Raw genomic sequence first — 27,502 nt, forward strand, 5'->3', positions numbered from 1 at the left:
CACAACTAAGTTGGGGAGGCTGAGGCCCAGGGTGAAGAAGATGAGTGCAGCCACCCCACACAGCCTGGGCCAGCAACCACCAGTGACCTTTGCGAACTTTGTCGTTTCTTCCAGGTGGAAAGGGGAAAACGTGGCCACCACTGAAGTTGCTGATGTTGTGGGACTGGTTGATTTTGTCCAAGAAGTGAATGTTTACGGCGTGCCCGTGCCAGGTAGGCACAGGAGGTTATAAATCTATGCCTAAACTCAGACAGCAACTGGTCATAATTTTAACCCCACGGCAGAGTTTGTCATCACTTTCTCCTGCCAACTGAAAAATCACTGTCAGACACCTAGGAGAAAGAGTCTGGCTTATGTTCCATTATAAGTCAGCCAAGTCAATACGTCTGAACATGGCCCTGATCTGTAGTTCAGCTCCCCAGCTGTTCTTGGGCTCCTGGGCAAGCCAGATCTCTCCTAGATGCAGGGTCCCGTGCTGTATTGGGCACACCTCCTGAAAATACGTGTCACACTTGATAGCTGGGAAATGGTATCTTGGCCTCACAAATATGACCAAGTGCAGTTGCAAGAAGAAAAACCAGGGAAGGAGCTGACTTTGTCTAGACTCCTATTTTAAAGCAGGTCCTTTACCCGAGGCCAGCATACTGAATTTCAGAATCGTCATATAGAGTAGCGTCACCAAGCTGTCGTCTGCAAGGCTGCTGCCAAATGGGGAGTGCCAGCATTTGACTTCAGGTCTGGTTCTTACACCTCTGGCTGTTTGACTTCAAGCAAATCACTGAAACTAGTGTTATTGCCAGTCCTGCAGTTAAGATTGTCAAGATAATTAATTCATTTCAGTTACAGAAATACTAAGCATATGTTTTGTGTGCACCAGATATATATGAGAACAGTCAAGAGAAAAAATCATTTTAATTATAGATGCCAGGATTATAACCTCCACATCACTTTTCAAATATAAGGTGCTAGGGACACTGCTATTCCCCCCAGAACTCATTATTTGGGATTCTCACCCTGAATCAACATGAAATACTCAAGTCCCTTTTCCCTGAGCTATGATGGTTTCACATGACCTTGTTTTCATTTTTTTTAAATATCCAATTTTTTAGTTTTTTAAAGAATATTGGAGACTTTGTCTTGCCTGTTCCTCTCGAACCCTATGACAATGGTACAAAGGAAGTGTAGCCACCTCTCAGGTCGCAGAGGGTGAGGAGTGCAGAATACTTCTTGTGTTTGGGCTTTAGGCTGAATTAATACAAGGGTCCATGTCATGTTTGTCAGCCATCATGCCCTGCAGAGCTTCTCAGGCCCCACCTGGCATGTACTTCTCAGTGCTGAATTTTAAAAGGGTAACAACAGAAAAGAATATGTATGAGAAGGTGAGAGAACCTGGGTAATGGAATGGAAGGGCCTAATCCAGGGCTTTTCAAAGTGGGGTCTCTGGTCCAGCTTCAGCAGCATCATGGGGAGCTTGTTTAACATGCCACCTCCAGACCTGCTGATTCAGAATCTCAGGCCATCTTCAGACCTGCTGAGTCAGAATCTCAGGCCATCCCCAGACCTGCTGAGTCAGAGTCTCAGGCCATCCCCAGACCCGCTCAGTCAGAATCTGTGGGGTAGACCCAGGGAGCTGTGTTATAACAAGCCCTCCAATGATTCTTAAAAACACCAAAGTCTTATTTGGGGGTAAAATACCTAAAAGTAGATACTGGTGGTAGTTGTACCATAGTGTGAATGTACTAAATGCCACTGAGTTGTTCACTGTAAAATGGTTAAAATGACGAGTTTAATGTGTGTCTTAACACGATTTTTTAAAAAATACTAAGGTCTGGGAAGCACTGAAACCTAGTGATTCTGAAAATCTGGCCAATCATCAGAATCATCTGGAAAACTTTTTAAACTCTGGATCTAAAGGATCAGAACTTCTGGGGTTTGGGCCTCAGACTCTTCATGTCTTTTTAAATTCCCAAATAAGTCTAATGACAAGTAAGTTTTGGGAGGCACGGATAGAGAACAGAGAGGAGGCTAACAGTTTGCAAATGATTAGGACACAGGTGGGGCAAGAAGGCGATACGCTTGTGTTGCTCCAGTGAGCAGGACAAAATCCGACGGGTGGAAATGGCCAGGCAGTGAAATGACCAGGCCTGGTGCTCTCCTGTAACCAAAGGGGTGAACAATAGAATGGGCTGCCTCTTAAGATAGGGAATGTCCCACTGAGGCCCGTAAAGAAGCTGGATGTCCACCTGGGATCCTGTATGAATTCTTGCAGCAATGAAAGGTTAGAGGTGAACTCTAAAGTTTCTCCCAGCTTTTGGATTCTGTGATTCTCAAAGCTACACTTGCTGCCATCTGGCCTCCCATGCACAGAGACCAGCCCCACTCCAGCCTAGAAATATGGAAAGTCTATCTAAAGTAAAGCATCAAGCCGCCAGGGTGATTTTTAGGAACGGAGGGCTGAGCAAGACCTTCCCAGATCTCAGCTTTGGATCAGGAAGGAACTTACAGGTCTGGGCCTACAGCGGAGTTCAGTTTTTCTAGGTGTCACATCAGAACCGTCCCGCTACTACCTAGAACTTTCTATGCTCAGTAGAACTTCCTGCAATGATGAAAATGTCCCATATTTGCACTGACCAGAATGTGTAGCCAATAGCCACCACATGGCTATTAACCATTGAAATGTGGCTAATGCACCTGAAGAATTGAAATACTCATTTTATTTGATTATAATTAATTTCAGTAGACACGTGTGACCAGTAGCTACCATATTGGACAGTGCAGCTTTAGGGAACCCCTTGGCCAGAACCTCTGTAGACTGGAACCTTCTTCCTGAAGCTGAAATAGCCCTAAACTAACCTCTGGGAGTCAGGGCAGAGGCCTGAGACCCAACAGGACCCACTAGCCTTTTGGTTGCTTCTGCCAGAGCCAGAAACAAGGAGCCAGTTGACACTAAGGTTTTCTGTTGCATCAGCCTCTGATGTAATTCTAAAAGGAGCTTATTGATGACATTTCAGATTCCTGAGACAGGTACCTGCTAGAGAGCTACCAGGGACCCCTAAGAAAATGGGTCCAGTGCCCTGCCTCGCTCCTTCAGATAAGGGGCAAATCATATCAGGATGCATTTCCTTTCTTTTAATTTTTCCTCTTGTTTTCTGCCTTCTTTAGAGTGAGGGATAAACACACAATCACCATGGGAGAGATTTCGAAACCTGGGACCCAGGTGACCATGGGCTGCTCCTTCTCCCTCTGTGGTTACAGCTTAGTAGTTTAGGGAAGTGGATATAGACTCCCGCTGGGTCTGCTGGATCAGGTAGAAGACGTATTAATACCTAATTACCTTTTCCTCACAAGAAAACTGGTAATTTTTCTCTTCACTGAAAGGCACTGCCTGATGGGGAAGAAAGAGCTGTTGGGATCTGTTTTCCCTGAGGAGAGCATGTGCCCTCGGGATTAAGGGCATCAGTGGGAAGGCACAGAGCAGCTCACCTTTGCACCTTGCCTTCACCCTCCTGTCCCACGGCTTCTCTGTAATACAGAGGCCAAGCTATTAGGAACCTTGATTAAATAAGTAAGTCCCAAAGGTGGTTTTTGTGCCTAGAAGCACAACACACCTGATATTGCAATGCAAAGAGCGACCAGAACTCAGGCACTCAGGACAGCGGAGCAAGGACTTTTCACTGACGTCAAAAATAAACAAATATAACAAAGACAAGAAAGTTCTGTTAGCCACCAGTTTGTCCTGTTTCCCCCTCAGATGTTTTCAACCAGGCTGTTTTCATTCGATTCCTGATCCTGCCTGGTATTTGCTGCATGAACTTGAACTAGTCTCTTAATGCCTTTAAGCTTCAGTTTCTTCATCTCTAATGTGGAGTTAACATTTATACCTCTTCATAAGGTTGTTGGGAAGCTTAAATGAGAAGGTCCATAAAGCGTGCTAATATAGGGCCTGGCATGTCACAGATTCAATTGATGTATACTTATTATTATTATCATTATCATTATTTTTATTATTATTGCATTCACTTTAGGATAGCTTCAACATATATTTGAAATGAAACCTCCAACTATCCAAAAGAAACCCATACCGTACTGCTGTCCCAGTCCACACTTCTTTGAACTAGCAGAACATCATAAAATAAATAGCTACAGCATGTCTCATTTTATCTCATTTATTTCTAGGTCACGAGGGTCGAATCGGCATGGCTTCCATCAAGATGAAGGATGACCATGAATTTGATGGAAAGAAACTCTTTAAGCATGTTGCTGATTATCTGCCCAGTTACGCAAGGCCCCGATTTCTAAGACTACAGGTGCAACCTCTTGCTATCGAGTTCAGTTATCCTCTCTCAGAGACCCTTGTCATTACGAACAATTCCCCTTACACCATAGCAACCACACTGGCCATTTTCACTACTTTTTCCAGGGAGCTCAATAAAGCAGCAGAGATATCAGAAATTATAGCTAGCAGAAACCAAAATCTAATCTCTTTCTTCCTGAACTGGCCAGTTCATTCAGCAACAGAATTAGCCAAGAACTCACAAAATCTGTGTTTGAAGAGGTATGACAGACACTTAAAATAGAAATGCTTTCACCTTTCTACTTCTTGTTTCTGGTTTTAAATAATGGAAAAATCCACTGAAGTCTTACACGTTTGTATAGTGTGAAATTTAACTAGGCATCATTAGCCAGCTGAAACTGCCAAAGGTTTAACTTTTGCCACTAGAGAGATGCTTTTCTTATTTCTCAAACATTAACCCATTGGTTAGCTTTACACTCTCACTTTTGGACTTTGAGATCTATGATTCTATAGCTGAAAACTTGAGAAAAGAAGCATCAGATTACCAGTATTCCTGAGGTAGAGTTATTTCTGTTGATGTTCATAGCACACACTTCTTTTAACAGTGAGATTGTTGAGGGATGTGAAAATTCAGATACCCTCAGATCATCACCTGTTAACTGAAGAAAAAGCAAATCTTCAGTCTAATGGACAAACACACTGAGAAAACAGAGCTGTCAGTATATAGATGATCCTATCCCCATCGCACCCTTAATCAGGGTATTCCAGTAATTCCTGAAGCTCACCAAGCAACAGACTCCTCTGCTCTGTATTTCACTGTCAGCTGCCCCTCACTGCCCACAGGTGATCCTAAAACCTTAAGGGAATGAAAAAAAACCCTGCAGAAGGCCCCTAGGAGTGCCTCTGAAAACAAGCTGTGTGGATACTGTACAAAACTTAGCTTCAGAGCTCTGTGAACCAGAGATGCCAGTGGGCTCCCTGCCTCCCTGCCCCGCCTCTTGCCCTGCAACATAATCTGTTTGCAAAACACTACAGCAATGTGCCTTGTTTGATGTTTTTTCAGGACACAATTGATATCACTGGAACTTTTAAATACCGCAAAGTGACCCTCGTGGAGGAGGGCTTTAACCCTGAAGTCATCAAAGACTCCTTGTATTTCTTGGATGACAAAGCAGCAATGTATGTGCCTATGACTGAGGATATTTACAATGCCATAAGTAATAAAAGTCTGAAACTCTGAATATGCCCATGAGAGCACATATTTCCAGACAAAACTTAATGGACCTAGTAAAGTCTTTTGATATAATCCAACTCTAATGTGGTTGAAGATGGTGAGATGCAGTTTTTCTTCATGCTTCCCAAAAGGGGAGACTTTTCTAAATTACACCTGAGCCTTTGCAAGTGAAAAGATTTAGAGATAATTATTTTTCAATTTGCACTTACTGTTTGTATTTTCAAACTAAGCTTGTTAGAGGGAGGGCATTATTTTTTGTAAATATATAGTAAAATAGGTAAATGCCAACATATGAAATGGTACAACTCATCATTTGAAAGTACAAATGGATATTTTTTTAAAACATATGCAGATATACATGTGAATCATTCAACAGTTCTCTGATTACAAATGTATTATTTGGAAATATATAATCAATGCACAGATCTGATGCTACAGACCAAAATAACTTGGGACTAAAACTAGGAAATGTCACATCTGACATGGAGGTTAATGAGAATCAGTATAAAAATGGACAAGGTTAACCAAGTGCAGTGACCCAGCCTAAGCGATGATTTATTAATGTGTTGCTCATTCATACATCCACTCTGCCAAGCATGTAGCAGGTGCCTGCTATGGACCAAGAGATGAACTCAGCACTAGTGTGATGGAGTTTTCCAAGCCTGTGTCTAGGAAGTCAGATCAGAACTTCAAGGAAAGCCAACTGGAAAGAGCTCTAGAAGGGAGGCCAGAGTCCTCTCCATGTGGTTTCACTTTTCAACAATAATATTTTGTCATTATTGGTGGGGCTGCAGGAACTCTGTAAAGAATCAGCAAAGAAGGAAGAAGGTGCCACTTAGCATCACCCTAGCACTGTTCAAGGGGAGATGGGCTGCCTGGCCAGCATATGTCTTCCAGTTGACATGGGTGCTGTCTCCCCAGAGTGCATAAAGTACCATGTTGTGGGATGTATGTATATACAGTATGTTCCATTGTGGACGTCAATTTTCCTTGACACAGATGTCATGCTTCTGTGAAGCTGTGAGCTCCATGAGGGCAGAGATTCTGTCCTGGCTTATAATTATAACCCCAGTGCCTGGCACATAGGAGGCAATAATTATTTGTTGCTTTTTCATCAAGCAACCCTGATAACCATCTGGTTCCCCATGCAATCTTTTTTATGGGTGGTAGAGGATTGGAAAGGATGAGCTAAACAGATGATCTGAGTCTTCTAGTTCACACAGAGCAGTGATTCTCAGGCTTGAACACTGGAATCACCTGGAAGTCATGTTAAAACACAGGCTGCTGGGACCTATTCCCCACAATTGGAACTGGAGCTGAGATTTATGTTTCCAACAAACTCCCAGGTGATGCTGTTGGTCGGGGGCCTCATTTTGGAAACCACTGACAGAGAGAAAAATCATCCTGAGTTACATCATGTGTTCTCATTTAGTGTAATTCAGTGCCTCAGAGCTGTATCATCGCTAATTCTTAAGGCTCAGATCTTAGATCTGGAGTGACCAAGTGCAGACCCCAGGAGAGTCCCAGCATCAAGCAGCCCTTTGTCTCATCATTAGCCTGCAATTGTTCTTGAACATTCTATTTACTACATACACACATATCCTTTGCTGTATAGCAAAAGTAAAAACAGTCCTAGACAGTGTCTAGTCCAACCTCTTTATTTGATTAAAAAACATAGCCTAGGGGGTTAAGTCACAAAGTCACGCAGCTCACTGCATCACTACCTCCCACCTAGCACATACGAGAAGAGAGAACATATTCATGGAGTAGTGGTTCTCAGACTGTGGTCCCAGAGGCGCAGGATCAGCATTACCTGGGAGCTTGTCAGACATGCAAATTATTGGGCCCCACCCCAGTCCAACTGAATCAGACCCTCTGGGGCTGGGCCTGCAGTCCATGTTTTAATAAGCCCTCCTGGTGATTCTGGTGCCGGCTCAGTTTGAGAACCACCAGCTGAGAGCAGTGTTTCTTAACCCTAAATGTGCGGAAGAAGCACCTGGAGTGCCAGTGCTTGTGGTCCACATACCGCCCTTTGAGAAGCAAGCGACCCTAGAGCAGTGGTTCCACACACTGATGCACATTAGACTTATTTGGGAGCTGTCAGAATCCCAAAGCCCAGATACACCTCATACCAATTAGATCAGGATTTCTGGGAGTAGGCCAGGCATCAGTATTTTTTAAGACTCCCAGGTGATTCCCGTATGCAGATAAGTTTGGGGACCACTCATAGACAAAAAGGGTCAACATGAAACTTGAAGCTCTTGACAAAGATTCTCTCCTTGACCAAACTGTAGCCAGGCTCCTCCCAGCCCTCTTGTTAACTAGGCCTCAACCTCAGCCCATAGAAACATGAATAGATGCTCACACAGTCTCTAATGGCTCAAGACGATGACCCTAGCATGCATGACTCTTGTGCCCCTTTAAGTGCCTGCCTGTGAAAACGCAAGGCTGCCAAACGAATTTACTGTTGGCTCCAGCTGACACCTGAGGCTGCCCGCAGTCCCCCAGCCTCTGGGGGAGGTGGGGGCCTGACTTTGGTCAGCACCACTTAGCAAACCTACATGGGCTTCACATCGACCAACTCCCCCTTCCCACGCTTTGTAATTTTTCACTTCCCAACTCTACTGGGCCCCTGCTGGCCCCTCCCCACTCCCCCATTCACCCTTCAAAATGTCCAGTCACCTTTGTAGAGATCAAAGTTTAGTCCAGTTTATGCTGAACTCTTTTCCCTGCTGCAATAGTACGTTACTGATTAGTATCTGTCCTTACCACTGTTAACTAGTGCCCAGCTTTGTTTACCTTTGACACTGTTACTATAACCGACTTCAAGTGCACTTCCTATAAAACTGTGATCTGAAGAAAATCATTTTGGGGGCCTATGAAATAACTATGGGCAGGCTATGAGTACAGCTTTTATTTGACTACAGAGTCCAGGAAAAAAAAATGCACGAGTTCCAAACCTAAGGAGGGCCACATTTACATGTTCTAAGGGCCAGAGGGTCCTGCTGGACTGTGAGCTTCTGCTCAAGTACCACCTTGAATAGTACAGCATGGTGCAAATAGCATGGGCATTGTTGAAGACAAGGAGACCTGGGCTTGCCCACTTACAAGCTTAGTGACCTAGGGCTTCAGTGTCCTCATTTATCAGTGCTAAGCCACAGTGCCTGACTCAAGCACCTGCCTTCTTCGTACCAACAGCTCCTCCAAACTCATTTCCTCACCGTTAAATTCAAACCTGCAGCATCCTGAAAATCAGAATCCATAGTACATGCATTTAGGCTGCAGGATATGCTTTTGTTAATTAATCAATATTTCAGTGGTCAATGAAATCACACAAGAGAGGCTTTTTTGGGACAAGCACAATTTATTGCTACATTATATTGAATATCACAAGCTGCACCACAGAAGCTGCCTGTCAGTACACTACCCTGGACCTTTTCTCTCTGACCAGACTGCCAGAACCTTCTGTGCCATTATAAGTCATGAACCCCTATGAGAACCTGATAAAAATTAGGGGCTCTCTCCCAAGAAAAACGCACACACACACATAAGCACACGAATTCAGCACACAATTCGGAGGGGTTCAGAGACTCCCTGAAACACATCCTGGCCGAAACCTCCGGCCTAAACCATTGCCTGCAGGGGGCAGCAGGACAGCGGGAGCCCACACTGAGAGCTGCACTCGGGAAAGCTGGGGACGCTGTAGAACTTGATGAGTTTTTTGAAGGCACTTTTCTTTAGCATCATCATCTCTTCTGGAAACCTAGAGAAGATTCTGACCCGGGAGGAGCCCCCATTCCTCACAGAGCCGTCTGTGGGCAGTGGTTTCTGAGCACTCACAGGCACGCTGTTACAACTGAGGGAACGCACTGCCTTCTTCTTGTTCTGCGCGGACAAGTAACTGAACAGGAAGGAGGACAGCGTGTGCTTGGTAACCGCTGGAGACTCTTCTGCAAAGCAGTCATCACGTGGGTCCAGCAGGGTTTCAGGACGGCAGCTGTCTTCCCTTCTCCCAAGACCGGCTCCCACACACTGAGGTTGCTTGATGATCTTCCTGGCCTGGGCTGGGTCACCCCCTGCCTCACCGACAGACTGAAAGGACATTCCGTTGGCCAAGGCCCTGGGGCCCCCGGGTGGGGGGATGAGGTTCCCGACCTGAGGGCTAGGTTGGGAAGTACAATGCTGACTCAGAATGCGAGTGGCAGCATCTCGGATAAGAGTCCAGTCTCTCAGGATGTCATCCCTGGTGGTGAACTGGGATGTCACGGTGAAACGGATAATCAGCTTGTCCTGGATAGTGGCGGGGATGAGGAAGAGACGGCCAGCTTTAGCTATTTCTTTCAACACACTTTCTGTGAGACAATTAGGACCCTGTTTGAAGAATAAAGAGAACTGAAATCGGTATCAGATCCTCCAGAAGCATCCCCAGAAGCCCAGCAGCTGCACCTCCAAAGGCCGCCCAAGCCCCAGATAACAGCACCCACAGGCCATGGGAGACGGCATCACCTTTAGACGGAAAACCACCAGGCCAAGGTGCCTCTGGGCAGGAATTTCAAAGAAAGGGTCATTTCTGACCAAAGATTCAAAATATTTAGCCATTTCAGTACCCTGGAATTGTAAATACAAAGAGAACTGAGATTAATAATCAGGCAAGGGACAATTATGAATTAACTTTCCCACTGCTAAATGGGTTTAAACCAGTGACACCTTTGAAACAGAATTCTGATTGGCTTCTGCCAAATGTCCTTCACCGTTTGATTTTGCACACATTCTAATTTTTTTTAAAGTTTGAGCTTTGTATCATATTAATCTTTCACTGAAGTCATATCATTTTTTTTTATTTCCTTTTTTTTTCTTACCTAGGATCATTAACTTAACAAGGACAGGACTATCCCTTTTTTGTTTCCACCTTTTTAAAAATTTCTTCATCCAATGAAATATTTTGCTAAGTAATGCTATCATCTGGTTCTCAGACTCAATCCTCTATTTCAAGAGAAGTCAAAGGACTTAGCTAATCCTGTCTTTGACCATGCTGAGACAAGTGGGACAAACCTCACCCGTGCCCTTCTCTCTCTCCACTGCATGGTCTGTTTAGACTGTGCCCAACCACGTCCCCAAGAACGCTCCGGTAAATACCTATTGACACAATGCAACAATGTTTGTTCCAGACTTGGTAGGTCTACATGTCCAAGCCAGGAAAGCCATGTTTGAGGCATAACCATATCAGTGACTTAAATTTTTAGACAGTTGTGACAATCAGCATAATTCTCAGAAGGATATGCTCCTACCCTGCACACACACGCTGCCCTTTTCATTATTTTCTTTCTTCCTCTATTAGTCAAGCTCTTGGGCCATCATTCCTCAGTGCTCGATGACAGCCAAGGATTGGTGAGACACTCAGGCAAGGGGGACAGACCCCAGACAGCTCTCAGTGCCATTGCTGCTCATTGATCCTCTAGCTAACAAACAGATGGCCGCCCTGAGTAATCATCAAGTCCCAGAGGCCAAGAACAGGCCTAGACACCTGAGCCCATACTGCAGGTGCCCTGGGCTGGTCTGCAAACAGAAACCAGCCTTCCTCCCCTCTAAGACACAATGCAAGCATGGGCTCAGCCCACCGCCTGCACACTACATACATGTCTGATGTGCGCTTGAAGATTCCTCACCCCGAAGGACCGAATCACAAACCAGAGTTTAATAGAGCGAAACCGCCGGCTCAGGGGGATCTGCCAGTGCTAGAACAGAGGAACACAGTGCCCGCGGTTAGAGACAAGGGGCATTGTCTCTAACAAGGTACTCCCTCACTCACTCCTGGGCTTTATTCATCATCTATTGCCTGCACAGCCCTCCAGGGATGGACAGTATCACCATGACTCCTGAAGCTGTTGCTAAGGAGCAGCCAAAAAGCAAGTTACCAAAGGCTTCCCCATCATGAGACCAAATCCTATTGGCGACGGTGGCCAATAGGCCCTTGAGTGCAAGGGGAGACCAAGCCCAGACCCTGAACCGAGAAGAAGACACTTTGCTTTAAATGCTGCTTTAAGCATTTCATCTCAGGCTAATATTTATTCAAGATGGGAGCAATACACTTTTTTCTCTGAAAGAGGCTAGACTGAACAGCATAACATAAAGTCCTATTTCTGTTTGCCCCCAAAATATAAAGTACAGTAATCAGGCATAACCGTAAGAATGACTAAAATTTTTAGACAGTTGTGACAATCAGCATAATTCTAAAAAGGGTATGCTCCTACCCTGCACACACACGCTGCCCTTTCATTTATTTTCTTTCTTCCTTTATTAGTAATCAAAAGCCCAGATGCTGGACCTGCAAACCTGGGTTTGTCCCCCAGCTGCCCCCCTTACTGGCTGTGGCCTTAGGCGTTGCTGCCTCACTGGCGCATCAAGACACAGAACAGCACCGCCCAGGACCTGGCGGGAGTGGGACCAATGCAAAGCACTTCACACGAAGTTGGCTATTGAGGTGATAAAAATGTGAGCTACTAATGTCAGTGGTGTTTCTGCCTAGAACCAAGATGGTCATTCTTTAATCTCACTGTCTTGTACTGACTTTTTCCTGTGACATTCCTGTGCCCTCAGGAGGCATCCCTTCAGCTTTCAGATTTCCAGTGAGCATCTGCATTTCGGCCCCTGCCAGACTAAATTGGCCCTTCATTCCTGGTGACCAAATTCAACAGACCTCAAAATTCAAGGTTGTGGGCACCACAGATCTGAAAATTTCAAAGCAATTTCTCAGATCTGAAACCAGAGCAAAAGTTTTGGAAAACATTGGCAGTCATCCTGATAAGCAATGTGATTTCTAGTGACCTCTTCCTCACATGTCAGAAAGCTTAACTACAATGTCATTGGCTGGAAATAAATATTTGTCCCATCGAACTCACCCACAGGATTGCTAAATCCTCGGGAATGTGCTCACCTTCATCCTTCACCCTAGTTTCCACACCCAGCAGTTATGACATTACCCCTTTGCTGGTGCACAGTGCCTCTCCCACATGAAGCACTAAGCGTGTGATTTCCAAGCAAACACCCTAGTGGCGAGGACCAGTTGGGGGCTTCCTTTACCAGCAGAGGGCATCAAAACCTGAACGAGGGACAAAATCCTTGTAACAGGGAAGGCAAGCAACTCCACCCTAGTTAGCTGGCTGCTCTGGGAGAATGACTGGATAACAGGGGCCTTCCCTGAAAACAGGGTTTTCTACATGGCTGTGGCCAACTAACTACTTTATTTTGCCCAACAAACTAAAATGAGAGGCAGAGATGCTTTTAATTTTGATTTCTTCACACTCTGTCTGTATCCCCAGTTGTTTCTCTTGTCACTATTCCAAAACCAGATCACACTGACCCAGCGGGGTAGTTCTAGGTGATATTTTCTGTTGAAATGGGAGATTTCGTCTTATAAAGGGTGACATGGCTCTTTAACTCGAGGCATTCCCAAGCCCCTTCTGTGTCCTTTCAAGGTTTTGCAGGTCTCCCCTGCCAAGGACAAGACAGTGCCCCTTTCTTGGGAAAGGTGGGAGGGGAGGGCAAGGAGCTTCCCTGATTGATGTCTAAGAATCAAGCCCTGATTCTAGGTGGCTCCAGGGCGCCGTGGGTGAAGTCCCTAAGGGTTCTCTCCCAGGATGGGCCTCTATTTCTGGCTCATCTCCAATGTAGCTGGGCTTCTATTTAAAGCTACAGCCAGCTCCTGGGTGATAAAGACCTTGGGATACAATCAGAGCAACAGGGAAGACCCCCAGGAACACCAGAGATAGCGACTTCAGTTTTGTAGAAGTTTCTCGGAGACTTGACAGTTAAGCCCCTAGGATTACAGGGAGGGAAAGGAAAAGCAGACAGCAGCACCTTCTGGATGTAGAAGTACAAAGAGTAAGGCTCCCCTGGACCACTGCTAAGCTTAATTTAATATTTTATAAGTTATCTAGAAGAGAGAAAGCACCATAAAAATCTCCAAACTTATGGGAATGAACCACAGGAAGATATTGAGACACTGTTGTGAACCAAAAAAAACACCAAACACAAAAAGAAACATGAAATCCAAAACAGACTTAGGTAAGAAATGCTCTTATGTTTCCGAGATCCTAATTTACTTACAGGAAAATGGGCACCATTTTACACTCAGGAAAGAAAGCTAGAATTACTCCTAAAGATGTCTGCCCCTTGGGAAGGTGTAGACATTTTTTTTTAAATTAAGAAATTGTTGAAAGCCCACCACACAGGGCAGTGGAGATGAATGAAATATTCTATTTGTATCAACCTTTGGAGCATCCCCCAACCACTGCAAGCTTGCTGCTTGCAATGCCACTCAAAAGCTGCAAAAACCTAAAGCAAGTCTGAGCTGGTCTACAGAAGAATAACCAATAAAATGAAGAGATAATGGAGATATTACTTTAGGACTAAAACGGCAGGACAATTCAGTTGCCCAAGGAGGAAAGACAGAAACATCTCTTCCCAAAGAGTGACTCTCACACACTTCAGGCATTGCTCTCCGTACTTCAATACTGATTCCCTTAATCCTCACAGCAAACCTAAGAAGCTGGTATTATTATCATCATCCTCGTTGGACAAATGAGGAAGTTTAGACACAGAGTTTAAGCCATTTTCCCAAGGCTGCACAAATATAATAAATGGAGGAGCCAGGATTCAGACCCAAGCTGTCTGGCTTTAGCACCTAAATGGTTAACCACTTCGCTATAGCAAATCTCAGCAGTTAAAAGAACTTTTACGAATATTACTCCTACCATTTGCCACATTCCCAGTATTATGTTAATGATCTATAGGCATGTTCCCATGTCAGCCTCACAATACCCTGTGAAACCAGGGTGACTGAGTCCACTTCACAGATGAGGAAGCCGAGGTCAGGGCAGCCCACTGAGTTCCCGAAGGACGAAGGCTGGCGAGCACTCCAGACCAGGCTCCTCTCACTCTGCTCTGCTGCGGCCCCTTGGCCACGTGGATTTAACTTGTTTACATCCCTGTCTCCCCTACAATTAAAAGGAAGGCTCGTCCTCAAACTGAGGAGTAAATCTGAAGAATTTGTTCCCCCAAGAGGTAGTACAGGCTGAGAATGGGGTGCAGCGAGCTCGCTGGGAAGGCTAGGACTGCCAGAAGGCACCCAGAAGGCCAGGGAAAGCACCCACGCTCCACCCGCACCCACGCAGTGCCTCTCTGGGAACAAAAGAAAGTGATTAAACCAAGGAGCCTCGTTCCCCATCCAAGGAAATTCTCCACCCCGCCCTGCCGCTGGGTAGTAAGCAGAAAAGATTATCCAAGATGAGGCAGAAGGGAACTGGCCCACTCGGGGTGGGGAAGGCATTTCTAGGCGGTAGACAATGCCACAAGTATTCAGCGTGCACACTGCCTCAGAGGTGGGTCTCATTTTCTAGGGTTTTTAACAATTTTCTGGGTTTCATTCTGTATCCTTAGGCACATCTTGAAACCAAAGGTATACAGTGGCAGTATGATGTGTTGGGCTCACAGCGTGCCCATTTCTGGTGGAAGCCAGTGTACAGGAGATGCTGGGGTCAAGAGGAAGCCAGTTTCCACCTCAGAGACCACTAGGCTGCCCCTTTCTGGCCACTCACCATGAAGTCAGTGGCCACACCCGAGTTGGCATGCCTGAGGTAGACGGGGTTCACATTGAAGGTCTGCTGCAGCTTGTACTTGTCCTTGACCCTGTGGGTTTCCAAATGGGCATTAGCAGCTGAGGCCTCACAGAGGAAGCATGGCTTTCCCACAGGCTGGGAGCTGGGCTGCCACACTCACCAGAACCCAGTGCAATCAAAGTGCACCATCATCCACTTGGAAGGATTAAAGGTGAAGGAATCGGCATACTCGATGCCCTTCAGAAAGCCGCGGAACTCAGGGCACAGGAAGGCAGAGCCTGCATAGGCAGCATCGATGTGGAGCCACAGCCCCTCACTGGCACCTGAGGAGGCAAACGTCACCCGGCCGGGAGATGGGACTAGGGGTAGGATGTGGCTGCCGCCACCCAGCTGCAAGGCGCCTCTCACCTGGCCCCGCTGGCTGGAGGGCTGCCAGAGCAGAGCTGGGAATGGTGGGCCTGCTCTGTCTAAGTGAGATGTCCAGGTATGTGGAGATGGGCGTTGGGGGGTGGGCCATGGCAATGTGAGGGCTGGGGCTAAATGAGGCCTCACCACCTCCTAAAGAGAAGGTCCACAGAGCTGCACCCTGGCCTCTTTCTCTCACTGACGTGAGGGTTAAGGCCTCGAGCTAGAACTTCCTGGCAAAAAACCAACTTCCCACTGGTCCAGAGAGCAATGCTAATGAATCTAACACAAACAAACAGTGGGAGGGGATGGCTCTTCTAGTGGGTCTGGTGCTTGGGGAATTTGAACACTTGGGTTTCTTCTCTGTCTTTGTCTCTCCCTATGGTTTCCCCTCCCCTGCCTTTTTCCTTGTCTTAGTTTAGAGTAGACAATCTTCCACTATGCCTCATTCACCCTGTGCTTTTCATACAGTCTGCGAGGAGACTTTGACATACAGGAGAGAGGGCAGAAAAGCTACAAGTCTCCCACTGCTGCCCACTAGGCCAGGATGCAGAGGAGCAGCTCTAACCTTTGGTCCGTGCTGGGGAAAGCACTGACCTGGCTGCCTGGGCGAAGCACCTGTGACCTTTGGTGGCTCTTCCCATACCTCAGCCTTTGCTGTGACCAAGAAAGGGTGAGCAAATTCCACAGAGCTAGTTTCAGGTTCTTGTTCTGGGGAACATTCTCACATTCATTACTTGTCTTCCTAGCCAGACAGGGCAGACACTTACAGATGGGGCCCAGCTCCGACAGGCAGTCAAATGCACACACCCCGGTGGTCCCCAGTGTTGCACAGACCTGGAGGAAAATAAAGGAAGTTAACGTGGGAAGGTGGGCTCGTGAGATACACTGGGCCAGAAAAAAAAGACTTAACCACAGATATTTTCTATCCTGCCCATCCCACTAGAACACTGCATTTCACACAAGACTTTTTATGACCCACAGTAAGAAACACATTCTATATAGTAAGTAACCTAGTACATATATATATACATGTGTATTTGAAATAAAAGTTCCACAAAACAATAGATACTCTGTGCTACAAGAATACCCTCTGATATTTTCTGATCTACTTATTTTTGTAATGCTTATTACGACCCACAAAATTGATTGCCTAGCCCAATGAATAGCAACTCATAAATCGTAACACATCGTGTTTGAGGATCTCTCTGCTTTTGTTTGCAGCATGTTACTTGCCTGGATTCTGCCCAGATTCCTTCCTCACCTCCACGTTCTATTGTTTAAGCACAGAACACATTCCGACTTACAAAAACAGGCACCAAGCCCCGCTTCTTATCCTCCTCGATGGCTTTCTTAAGAGCTTCCCCTCGGAGTGAGAAGTTGTCGTCCACAGGCAGAAATTTCATCTTCACAAGAGAAATCAAACCAGCCTTTTCCACTGAGGAGTGAGCCTAGAAGGAACACAGAGACCTGCTAGTCGACTCATCCTGGAATGAGAACTCCACAGCAACTGCTGAAGCCAAACTAAGTGAATCAAACATAACATTTACATTTGTCCGTCCCCGTGGTTCCTAGAGACAACCTCCACAGCATGACCTGCCTTAAATCCCAACTTATTTGTGTCTAGAAGAAACTTATTCAAGGACTAAGACTCCATAAGCTAAGCCCTGGCCTGAAGATTTGGTCTGTGTTGGGCAACTCACCTGATCAGAGGCATAGGCAATGAGCCGGGCGTTCAGGGAGGACTCGTCTGCCCCAGGCTCAGATGCTTTCATTTCCAGGATTTTGTTCTTCCTTGCGGCCAGCAAAGCGATCAAGGTGGACTCACTGACTGTACTCTGTAGTGGAACAAGGATTACCAGTGGCAACCTCCGTGCGTGTCTGTGTGTGTGTGTGTGTGTGTGTGTGTGTGTGTGTGTGTGTTATTCCTAAGGAATAGCTCCTGCAGAGGGGAGTGTTCTTCCTCACAAATTCAAGTGCCTACTATGAATTCTCCACTCACTACACCCTATGCATTCATGGGACACTTCCCTCTCCCTAATTTTTCAGGGAAGTCATGGAAGCAGATTTTCACCTAAGAGCAGCATCTTTATTAGAGAAGCCACAGGGACCAAAAAGAGAATGCTCGGTCCCTGCCAGATATAAGTGTGTTTATCTGTATGCCTGCTCCCCATGTACAACTTCCTTTAACGAACTTCCAGTTTATTTGGTATGGAAACGGAGTCTGTTCCCACAGGCATATCCCAGTGACAGCTGGTCCTGCCCCATCTGAGAACCCAGTGACTCTGGTCTTGTTTTGTTACCAATAGCTCCTGAGCCCTTGGGATCACATTTATAATATTACATAAGATAATATAAATATTCATTTAGAAAATGGAGAACATCCCTTTAGCTGCCTTTCAAGTGGGAGTATCAAGTATACAAATGAGAAGTGGAAAGGACTTCACTCTGGCCATGAGTATGGGAATCCTGGGGGCCACCTTAGCCGCCTCGTGGGAATCTCAATGGTTTCTCATCATTCACTCAGTCTGTGGTGCTTTTCTTTCTTGAAATCTCCAGGTGACCAGCAGCTGATAGTCCCCTGCTCTAAAGCCTGGCAATAAGCATCACAGCTTGGGGTACAGGCCAGATTCCACAAGATACTCAGTGGCTGGAAATTACTCCACAAAACGGAAGCCAGCAGAACAGAAATAACAATAGTACCTCCTGCCAATTATATAGCAATTCATAGTAAGTCATCCCTTTTGCACCTCATGAAACCTCTCGGAGATACTTGCGATAAAAGTATCGGTCTACGGATGAGGATGGTGATGTTCAGAGAGGATACAGGACTAAGCCAAGTTTGCATGGCGGATGAGTACAGGAGAAAGCACAGTTCGACTTAGACAGGCCTGGGTTTGAATCCTCATTCTTCCACTTACCGGCTGTGTGACCTGGGGCCCATTTTTAACCTATCTGAGCTTTAGTGCACTCCTCTCAAAATTGGGGGTGATAGTATTTACCTGCAAGATCCTGGAGATACTGAGATGAAAAGCCAGATGATGTATAGCAGACATTTACTATGTCCTTCCAGATATAATATCTGAAGTCCCAACTATTTGCTAACAAACAACCCAGAAGTGGCCACAATATGCAGTGATTTGTCTTCCTTGTGAGGTTCAGAGTTTAATCTTGCTGTCGGATTGCTGCGAGTGAGACGAGTGGTCACTTAGCTAGCAGACGGGCCCAGCAAACTTACCAGTTCTCATCTCAGGGCAGCATGGATATTTTCATCTAATAGATGAATTCATTTAGTCATCACATCCACTCTTTGAGAAAAATATTATTATTATCTCTACCTTATTGATTTTAAAACCAGGAAAACTACACATTACAGTAAAATTCAATACTGTGGAGAGTCTCAGAATCAAGCCCTCCTGCTCGTCAAGATCTAGAGATGCAAAGGCACCTAGCAACACGCGCAGGCTACGGGAGGCACCCAGCAAGCCCCATTAGGCGGCCTGACCTTGACAAAAGAAGAAATATTGGAAGAACCATCATTTGACAGATACCCAAATTAATTGGAGTTACTTTCTCTCACTGCCAAGGATGTCCTGGGCCTACTTGCCTCTCCTATCTGCTTACCACAAGGTGTGAAATGGAACACAGAAGGGAAGTTGTCAGATTATAAAGTGAGAACCCGAGTCAAGTAATACCAGAAATGTGATCATGTGTTGACTCTTTAATCTTCTTCAGAGAAAAAAGACAGGAGGAGTGGCGATGGCAGGGGCAGCTGTGGAAACGGAGAGAGGAGAGGCAGCAGCAGTGGGAATGGGGGCGCGGCAGAGCTACCAGCTCTCAGGACTGGTGTCGTTAGTGATGGTGATGGTGGCGATGGGATGGTGGTGGTGTGAGTGGCGTGGGCAGATCCCCCGAGAACAGAACTGCCCGGGCAAGGGTTTGGCTTATCTGTCACTACTTATCCACCACGCTAGAAGGAGCTTTGCTCGTGAAGGCACCTGCAGGACGCCTCCCCCCTGGCTGCCGGGCTGGTGGTGCAGGAAGTACTCTGGGAGTCCCAGCATTTTTGCCAACCAGTCCATGACATTCATCTCGAGCTCCGTGCACACAGGGCTGGAAGCCTAAAGGAGGAAAGCAGTTTCATCCTGGGAGCCCCAGGGACCAACATGCCACGCCAGCCCTGGAGATACATCGTGTCTGTGCCCTGGCCCTGCCCAGGCCCTGACGGTATCAATGGGAACCTGACCTATCTTATCCCTGGAGAAGGGTCACTGACAGGCCCTTTGCCCCATCTCCACCCCATCTTCTGCCAAGCCAAAAAGGGGAAAAGAATGTGGGGCGTTGGATTCATACTGCCCTCAGTGAGGTAGATTCCCCTGGGCCCCAAGGCTCTGTGGAGAAACAGCCCAAGAAGTGGTCATGTTCATCTGACTCCCAAGTCCCTGAAGTACCGGCCGAGAAGCAATCTAAAGGCCAGAGGGGAAGCGCAAGGACTAAGAAACAAAACACTACTTCCTGGAAGAAACAGCAATTTTACTCACCCCCAATCCTCCCAACCCCCATTCCCACACCCTATAACAATTCAGGTGAAATATATAAAGCTGTTCTAGGAGGCTTCTGACACAATTTAAAGCTGATTAGTTATTAAGGGAAGTCTTAGGGCATATCCCTAACCTCTCAAAGACAGGACCACGGTGGAAGTTGTACCCATAGAAGCCCAAGTGCTTAGTTAGGGTCACAAATTGTAGCAATAACCAGATCACAGTCCAAATCTCATCTCTGCCTCTATAATCTGTTTGATCTTGGAGAGATCAGCTACTTAAGGCACAATTTCTTCACCTACAAAATGGGGCTGATACTAATGAATCCATAGGGTTAAAGGATAAGAAGAGATAATTTATATAGAGCCTAAGCTCCAAGAAAGTAGTCATTGTTGATATTTAACTTGGAACCCTGTTCAAAGACCAGGACAAGTATGTCTGCCCCAGATATGTCACTTCCTGCTATGTCCCCCATCACCACTGGTTACAGCTACAGCCATTGTTACTCACCCAGGTGAACCCCAAGCAGTTGATAGCATCAGCCAGCATGTCTCCCAGCAGCGATGGCCAAGAGGTGAGAGCTGGGTAGTAGGCGTGCATATGGGGGCTTTGCCAGTGTACCACCTGGAGGCAGAGCATGTACACAGATGGCACCAAGAGGCATGGCAGTTGGCTTTCCTCCACCAGAGACCCTCCCTGGCAAGGGGGAGCACCCACTCTAGAGATGGGTTGACAGTTTTAAGACAGGCAAATAAGTTACACAACTCCATACAAATAAGACATATTCATGGTGTTCTTGCCGACCACAGTTTCCTATTCTAAGCTTGTTGATCAGTGGAACATTGGCATGTATGCAAAGACCAGAAGGGAATATGCAGAATGACAATTGCTGTAGTAATTAGGATTGTGGATTCTGGGTAGCATTCACATTAGGCTCCAGTGCTTATCCCCCATGCCACCCAAGCCCAGTAATAAATGGAAGGGGAGACTATGAGCTCCAGAAGAGTAGGCTGCTTGCCTCATCCAGTTTCTTGCAAAAAGCATCCTTTGTTTTATGGATCTATGAGCTCTCTGGGCAAGCAGCTCCTGTAGACAGTCAGTGTGAAAGGGTTCAAAGCTGTCTTTAGCTCCCCAGTAGGGATGAAGAAAAAAGTAGAGAGAGCAGAAGGGGTAGGCCAAGGGCACAAGACCCCTACCTCCAAATTAACCCCTGAACCCATAATCAGATTAAACTGATTGTAAGGAGGAGCCCGATGGACACAGAGGACCTTCCATAACAGGTCTCTGAAGTCCCCTCAGTGACTCACTGGCTTCACTGATGATCTAATCTAGCTTCATCTCACTGTTCTACAAGCATGGCCTGGTCATTTCTGCATTCATGCCTTTGGGCAATGCTGTTTCCCTGACAGGAAGAACTTCTCATACAGACATGGCCCTCCCAAAGCTGTTAATTCTGAGAAAGCTACCAAATATTCATTTTCTCCATGAGCCTTTCCCCAGTTCCTCAGCCCCGTTTGATCCTGTCCCCAAGCCTATGGAACACCCACTCACTATCTTTCTAAGTGCTCCAGCCCTACTGAGAACTCATTAGATAGCATCTTAGTGTATCATCAAGGTACATTCCGTGCGCACAAATTCCTTTTATCCCTCATCAGCAAGGACATTGTGTATGGTAGAAGGAGCAGAACATTTAAACCCACGGAGACAGGTTCCAGTGTGACTTTGTAGATTTACTGTGAAGCCAATGAACTAAAGCAACTAGATCCCGTATTTGCATAGGTCTCTGTTGAGATACACACTTTTATTTTCTTACAGGGGATCTCAAAATGTGTATACAATTCAGACCCCATAAAAACAGGGTCCAACTCTGCACCACTCTTGACCTCAGTTCCTCATTGTATAATAAATCCTGTCTCCCGGGATTATTATGTGGATCAGCCTGGAGGAAATTTTGCAAAACGTAAAGCTGTGAGAATGGCAAGTTAATCACATGGTGACAGACACATCCTATATGCTGACTTGATGATTAGATAATCAGATCTCTTCCTGAATCTGCACCAGGAAGAATGTGTCATACGTAATAACAGTATCTTCCACTTTTCCATGCTTTATACCTTATTTAATTCTCACAGCACCCCAATGAAGTAAGTCTACCATTATCCTTCTTTTGGAGATGAGAATTGGGGCTGTCAGGGAGAGGCGGCATCCCATGATCACGCATGTCTTATAGGACAGATGACAGCACCAAGAGAGAAACCCAGGCTGTCTGAGTCCAGAGCTCGAGCCCCCAGCAGGATGGCGTGCTGCCTTCTCCCCCATGCAGAGCTGATGTGGTTTTTCTAAGCAGGGTTGGAAATAGTGCACAGTTTTTCCTCTCTGTGTGTCTAGGAGGTGGCAGGAAGGAAAAATTAATCTAGATTTCAGTGAGGTGCTGGCCAAATGTGAAAGCAAAGGGCCCACTGCTTTCAGGCCAGCTCTCAGAGCCTGGTGCAGCCTGTGAGATGAAATAGAGGATTGAGTCTTCATTATCGAGGTGCTTAGTGACAGTATTTAGGAAACCCCGAGAAGGGCTTCCACCTCCTGGCCCTATTGAGAGACAATTATCTGTTCTTGTAAGATAAATATGATAAGATAAGCTAGATGAACACTTATCAAAAGCAGACAGGCCTCTCTGCCAAGCAATGAGCCCCTTTCACTGCACCCCAGCAACTGCTGGATTTTCTTTCAATCCAATGAATCGGCTCATTTCCACCTCTTCTGACAGTTGCTTCCGGTTCTCACTACCAACTACAGTTAGCCCATCAGCAGATTACATTTTACAGAATGACATCCAGGAGATAATCTGATCAGGGAGCCCGCCTTCTGGGTAAAGCTTTACGATTATGAAATTTCCGAAAGACGCTTGTGAAATAGGCTGCATGGTCACAGAGATGAGTGTTTGGCTTTGGACAAACTTGCCACCAGTTTCTGAGTTTGACTAACTTCTCATCCCTGCCCCCAGGCATATTTCTGTCACATTTAGGTCCAAAGCTCTCTGGGGAAGTTGGAAGCAAATCTCAAGTCGGCCCGGGGAGGAGCCTCTGGACATGCAGTCAGGACACCAGCGCCCCAAGCAGGGAGAGGGAGCACAGCCTGTGGGATGGGGCTGCAGCTGAAGGGGCAGAGCCTGGGCGCGTGGCTCAGTCTAGGGGACTTAGTCCCTCACTGGTAGAACATCAGTGCAGTAAAAAGAGCAGAGCCTGTCAAGGAAGACTGGCCTAGGTTATGATCTTGGATCTGTGACTTTGTGAAGACAGTTAACTTCCCTGAGCCTCAGTTTCCTCATCTGTACAACAGGGATCATAGAGTCACTGTGTGATTAAAACAATCTAGCCTGTAATGCAGCTAGTACAGTGCCTGGCACATGGCATGGAGGTCGGTAAAGGCAGCCCTGCTGTGGCAGAATGACCGGTGCACTCACAGCCCAAGTGCTGAGGCACAGCTCCTCATCCCTTGTGGCCAGGTACGTCGGCACAGCCCATGGCAGATGGCTCCAGCTAAAGCCTCAGGAATCAGCCAGCTTCTGTCTGTTCTCTGGCCCTGCCAGTGCTGTCACCACATGTGCCCTTTGTCACTGAGAGTAACGATGATTCAGGGAAAGCCCCTTCCTGCTGCTGCAAAGCAGCTCAATCATGAGACTTCCCCCAGGAGAGGATGGACATGGCTCCCACCTTATGGGGGAGAGGGACTCGCCCAGCTTCCTGAGCCTCCCAAGCTGACAGTAGGGTGCCCACGGGGGAATGTGCTCTCAGCCTCCTCCCTACCTTTGGTGTGTCTCAGGATTTGCAGAAGAGTCCCTGGTTCTGCCCACTGGGGCTCTGCGACTCTCTCCAGCCTCCTCTCTCCATCTTGCTCTCCAGTTATCCTTTCCCCTCAGACCCAAATTTCACTTCCCACCTCATCCCATTAGATTTCCACATTTCTGTCAGACTAGGCCCTGGGATACAGTCCTGATTCCCCTCCAGCTCCCTAACTACCACTGCAGGTCAGCCCTGGCGTCACAAACCTAACTTCAGTCACAGTCCCGATCCTCTCTCTACATGCCCAGGAGACAGGCTTGGCTGTTGGTGTGAGGTGGTGCAGGGTCACCCCTGGCTTACCTAAGGCAGGTCTTTCCTCAGGCCTACATCCCATTCTCTATGCCCCCAAGGCCAGAATCACTGTCGCAGTGACTGTCTCTCACCCCAGGCATAATGATGCGCTCAATGTCCCCAAAGATGCTGTCCCAGCCGTCAGGTTCCTCAGGGGCAGCCTCAGGCAGCTGCGCTCGCAGGTAGCCAGGCCGCACGTCTGGAGTCACCCGCCGCTCCCGCACTGTGCTCAGGTACTGGCAGATGTAATCCACCATCTCTTTTCCTGCGAGGAAGGCAGAGAAGCCAGCTTCATGTGCCCTCAGTGGGCCTGGCCAATGCATGCCAGTCCCCTTCGGGTCAGCCAGGAGACTGGTGAGGGAGGAGATGATTCATGGCTGAGGTGTGCAGGGTCTGATGCCCCCATAAGCCTCATCTTCGGAATGTAAAACCTGAGTGAGGGAGTGAATGACTGATGGTGGGTGTGGAGCACGCAGATGAACAGGGCGTGATCTCAAAGCATAAAACGCCAGCACCAAAGTAAGGTATCTCCTTATATTCCCCTCTCCTTCTCCATATCAACCGTGATCATCTTTCTTTCCTTTCTTTTCTTCTCAAAAACAGAACACCTATGACATCTACACGTTCAGTAGAAACTCTGTGGCTCTTTTTACGAAAAAGTGCCACGTACACATGCACACCCCCAACCTATTCTTGTTAGCACAGATGGCAGGCTCCCAGGCCAGCCTCTGATAAAAGGTGAAAAGCTATTTGTTCACCATTCCCACTGAGCCAGTAATTCCTCGCCTTTTTTTTTTGACCCATGGACTTCTTTGAGAATCTGATTTAAACCCAAGGCTTAATCATACACAAAATTTCGTTCAAAATTTCCAAGGTTTATGGAATCCCTAAAGCACAACCACAGACTGAGACTAAGAACCCTGCACCAATTAGTATTTCTTGGGAAAACGCAAAGCCACGGCCTAATCCCTTGATTTCCTTGCCTCTGCCTCTACCAAAACCCCAGTGCCTAGAGCATGTTTTTGATGCTCAGAAAAACATTATTAAATGAATAAGGAAGAAAAACAGCCAGGTCAAATACTCTGAAGGCACTGCACATTATTATTCTTTCATTTCTGCAGGGAGGGTCTGGCTTCAGTGCCTCTGTTTCTTGCTTGGAGTCTCTCTTTCTCTCCCTTCCTGTGTCTGTGGCTTCATCTCTCTTTCTGTCTCTCTCAGTATCTCTAATTCCTCCTCAGTACTCCCTGTGGTCCTTTCCCTGCTGCAAAAATAATAATAATGACAGTAAAAGAGAGAAGAGGAGTGGGAACCAGATCTCTTTCCTCTGCACAAGCTTGTGCAAAATTCGCACCAGCAGGGCAGGCCCCAAACACAACCGTAAAGGAGTCTTTCAGCACCCCTCCAGCCCCCACCCCCACAGCCCCATGTCTCCAGTGAGTGGCTCGGCACCCATGCGAGCGCTCCACTTATCCAGAGGCCGGATGAAATCGATTTGTGTTCCTCATACAGGATAAATGTCCACAGGAACCTGCTCTCAGCCAAAAGTACCTTTGGAAAGCAGTGAAATGTTTAATACACACTTAAGTGTAAAGGCTGCTAACTACTTAGAGAGTTACATCTGGGTGGACTAGACTTGGGATGATAACTTACAGCAAAGGAATTTTATGCAATATAAGCTACCCGTAGGGATGAGCATATAGAAAGTTATAGAAAGAGAAATTAAGCAACTATATACTTCCCCTCTTAGGAGAGCCATGCCTGAAAATAAGTTAACTATTTAGTTTTGCTCATCACAAAAGCCTTGAGACATAATAGCTGCTTGCTAAACATTTAAGGGATGAATGAGTAAATGAAAGACCCCCACTGAGAGATTCACACATAGGGAAATGAATACAAAGAAATAAAAGATTTCTCAGTGATGACAGAATATGAAGGGAAAGTGCTTTTCAATTACAGAATATGAATCACCCCCCTCTTGCCACTTAGGAGATCAGGAATCCAGTCGCCTGTTCTGTGTGAGAAGGGAAAAAGGGGGAGCGTGACTCGGCAGCACAGCCTCTGTGACAGCGGGACGGGAGAGAGAATGAGAGGGCGACAGGAGTTCTGAACTGACCTCACATTCCTCTCTCAGGGCAGGTTTTGCTGGAGTCACCTCTCAGCAGGTGAATCTAAGGCTCCGAATGACCCCGCAGAAGCCAAGGGCTGACGCCAGCAGCAGTTCCCGCAGGGGTGGCTGTGGGACAGAGGGCCAGGACCCCTTGGCTCACCTCGCTCTCTGTATTCCTCGGGATCCATCACCTCCCCGGGTCAGGCTCTGCTCCTCACAAGACACACACGGACGAGGACGAAGGTGTGCTCCTGGGCAGCCAGCGCCGGCCCTTTATTTAGAGGGCTCTCCTTTTTTCCACCTTAGCTCCGCCCCCCGGGCCCTGCCCCCAGGCCCAATTAATCCCACCCCTTATTTCTCCCAGTCCTTGATGGGAACAGTGAACTCATCTTTGGCTGGTCAAGAGATCCAGGATTTTAAGAAAGAGAGAGAGAGACAAAGATGCAGTATGAAAAGCGCTTCTAAATGAAAAAGCACACTTAGCAATCGAAGCCTGCAGGCAGCCTCCAGGTGAATATGGTAAAGGGCCCTCATGCTTTCTGCCCCTGGATTTACACCACAGGGCCTCAGCCTCCGTCAAAACTCCCAGCTCGGTAGCACGGCACAAAGCAATGCAGAATAAGCAGCACAAATTATCAGTATTACGACTGCCTTTGCTTCGCCATCCACCGCAGGGAGGGGAGGACGGGCCCTTAAGTGATGCTGCCCTGCTGGCCATGATGTGCTCAGCAACAGGCAGATGTTATCCTCTAACCCAATGGGTTTTTTAAATTACTACATAATACCGATTGTTGCAGAGAGATAAGAAAACACAGATAAGCAAAAGGAGTAACAATTGAAACATCCCCAGACTTAGTCACTTAGAAGGATGTGTGTGTGTAAAAGGACATGTGGAAACTATACGTAGGGAGGAGAAACACTACTCTTGGAGCTTGAGTTCTGAGCAAACAGTGATCAAATGCTTTCAAGGTGCCAAAAAATAGACTTTTTTGTTTGTTTCCATTCGATTCTTCATCTTCCTTGTCCTTTCTTTCAGTGGTATTTTGTAGTTACTACTTCCTTGTCTTGGACGCGTAGTAAGTCTCTGCGGACTTCAATAAAATGGCCTGCCATGCTCTTTCTTCTGCCTTACTGTTTGTCTCCTCCAGCCAGCCCTAAGTGTTGGCATGCTTCA

General features: G+C 46.7%; 2 protein-coding genes across 12 annotated transcripts in view; one reads left to right on the top strand and one right to left on the bottom strand.

Annotated features, from left to right (window-relative positions):
- Positions 1-5,535, top strand: part of LOC140843154 (long-chain fatty acid transport protein 2-like) — a 40,359-nt gene extending 34,824 nt beyond the window's left edge. Inside the window, exons 8-10 of the mRNA XM_073211841.1 lie at positions 115-212; positions 4,177-4,307; positions 5,358-5,535. Coding sequence (XP_073067942.1) covers positions 115-212; positions 4,177-4,307; positions 5,358-5,534 — 406 coding nt within the window. The 3' untranslated portion in view covers position 5,535. The remainder of the gene's footprint in view (positions 1-114; positions 213-4,176; positions 4,308-5,357) is intronic.
- Positions 5,536-8,853: 3,318 nt separating this feature from the next.
- LOC140843148 (histidine decarboxylase) lies at positions 8,854-26,644 on the bottom strand. Of its 11 annotated transcripts, none has more exons than XM_073211805.1 (13): positions 26,335-26,479; positions 24,314-24,486; positions 20,602-20,715; positions 19,549-19,671; positions 17,254-17,388; positions 16,858-17,001; positions 16,321-16,387; positions 16,148-16,207; positions 15,306-15,468; positions 15,125-15,215; positions 11,165-11,263; positions 10,035-10,136; positions 8,855-9,899 (listed from the first exon to the last, which is right to left on the bottom strand). In XM_073211805.1, the coding sequence occupies exons 2-13, from the start codon at positions 24,476-24,478 to the stop codon at positions 9,153-9,155; spliced, it is 2,010 nt and encodes a 669-aa protein (XP_073067906.1). In that variant the 5' UTR covers positions 24,479-24,486; positions 26,335-26,479; the 3' UTR covers positions 8,855-9,152. The 11 variants fall into 11 exon arrangements, with proteins under 11 accessions (XP_073067914.1, XP_073067906.1, XP_073067909.1 ...); XM_073211804.1 differs by lacking the exon at positions 26,335-26,479 and adding an exon at positions 26,489-26,644 and having other exon boundaries at positions 8,856-9,899; XM_073211808.1 differs by lacking the exons at positions 20,602-20,715; positions 26,335-26,479 and adding an exon at positions 26,489-26,644.
- Positions 26,645-27,502: the final 858 nt, after the last annotated feature.

Source organism: Manis javanica, chromosome 8 (assembly GCF_040802235.1).
Source record: "Manis javanica isolate MJ-LG chromosome 8, MJ_LKY, whole genome shotgun sequence".
Lineage (NCBI taxonomy): Eukaryota > Metazoa > Chordata > Mammalia > Pholidota > Manidae > Manis > Manis javanica.

Coding starts and splice junctions, on each gene's coding strand:
- LOC140843148 (XM_073211804.1), bottom strand. CDS start 26,516: ATGGATCCCGAGGAATACAGAGAGCGAG. Junction 19,672..20,601: donor ACTGCTTGGGGTTCACCTGG/GTGAGTAACAAT, acceptor TTCCTCCTTTAG/GCTTCCAGCCCTGTGTGCAC. Junction 10,137..11,164: donor TTCAAGCGCACATCAGACAT/GTATGTAGTGTG, acceptor TTACAATTCCAG/GGTACTGAAATGGCTAAATA.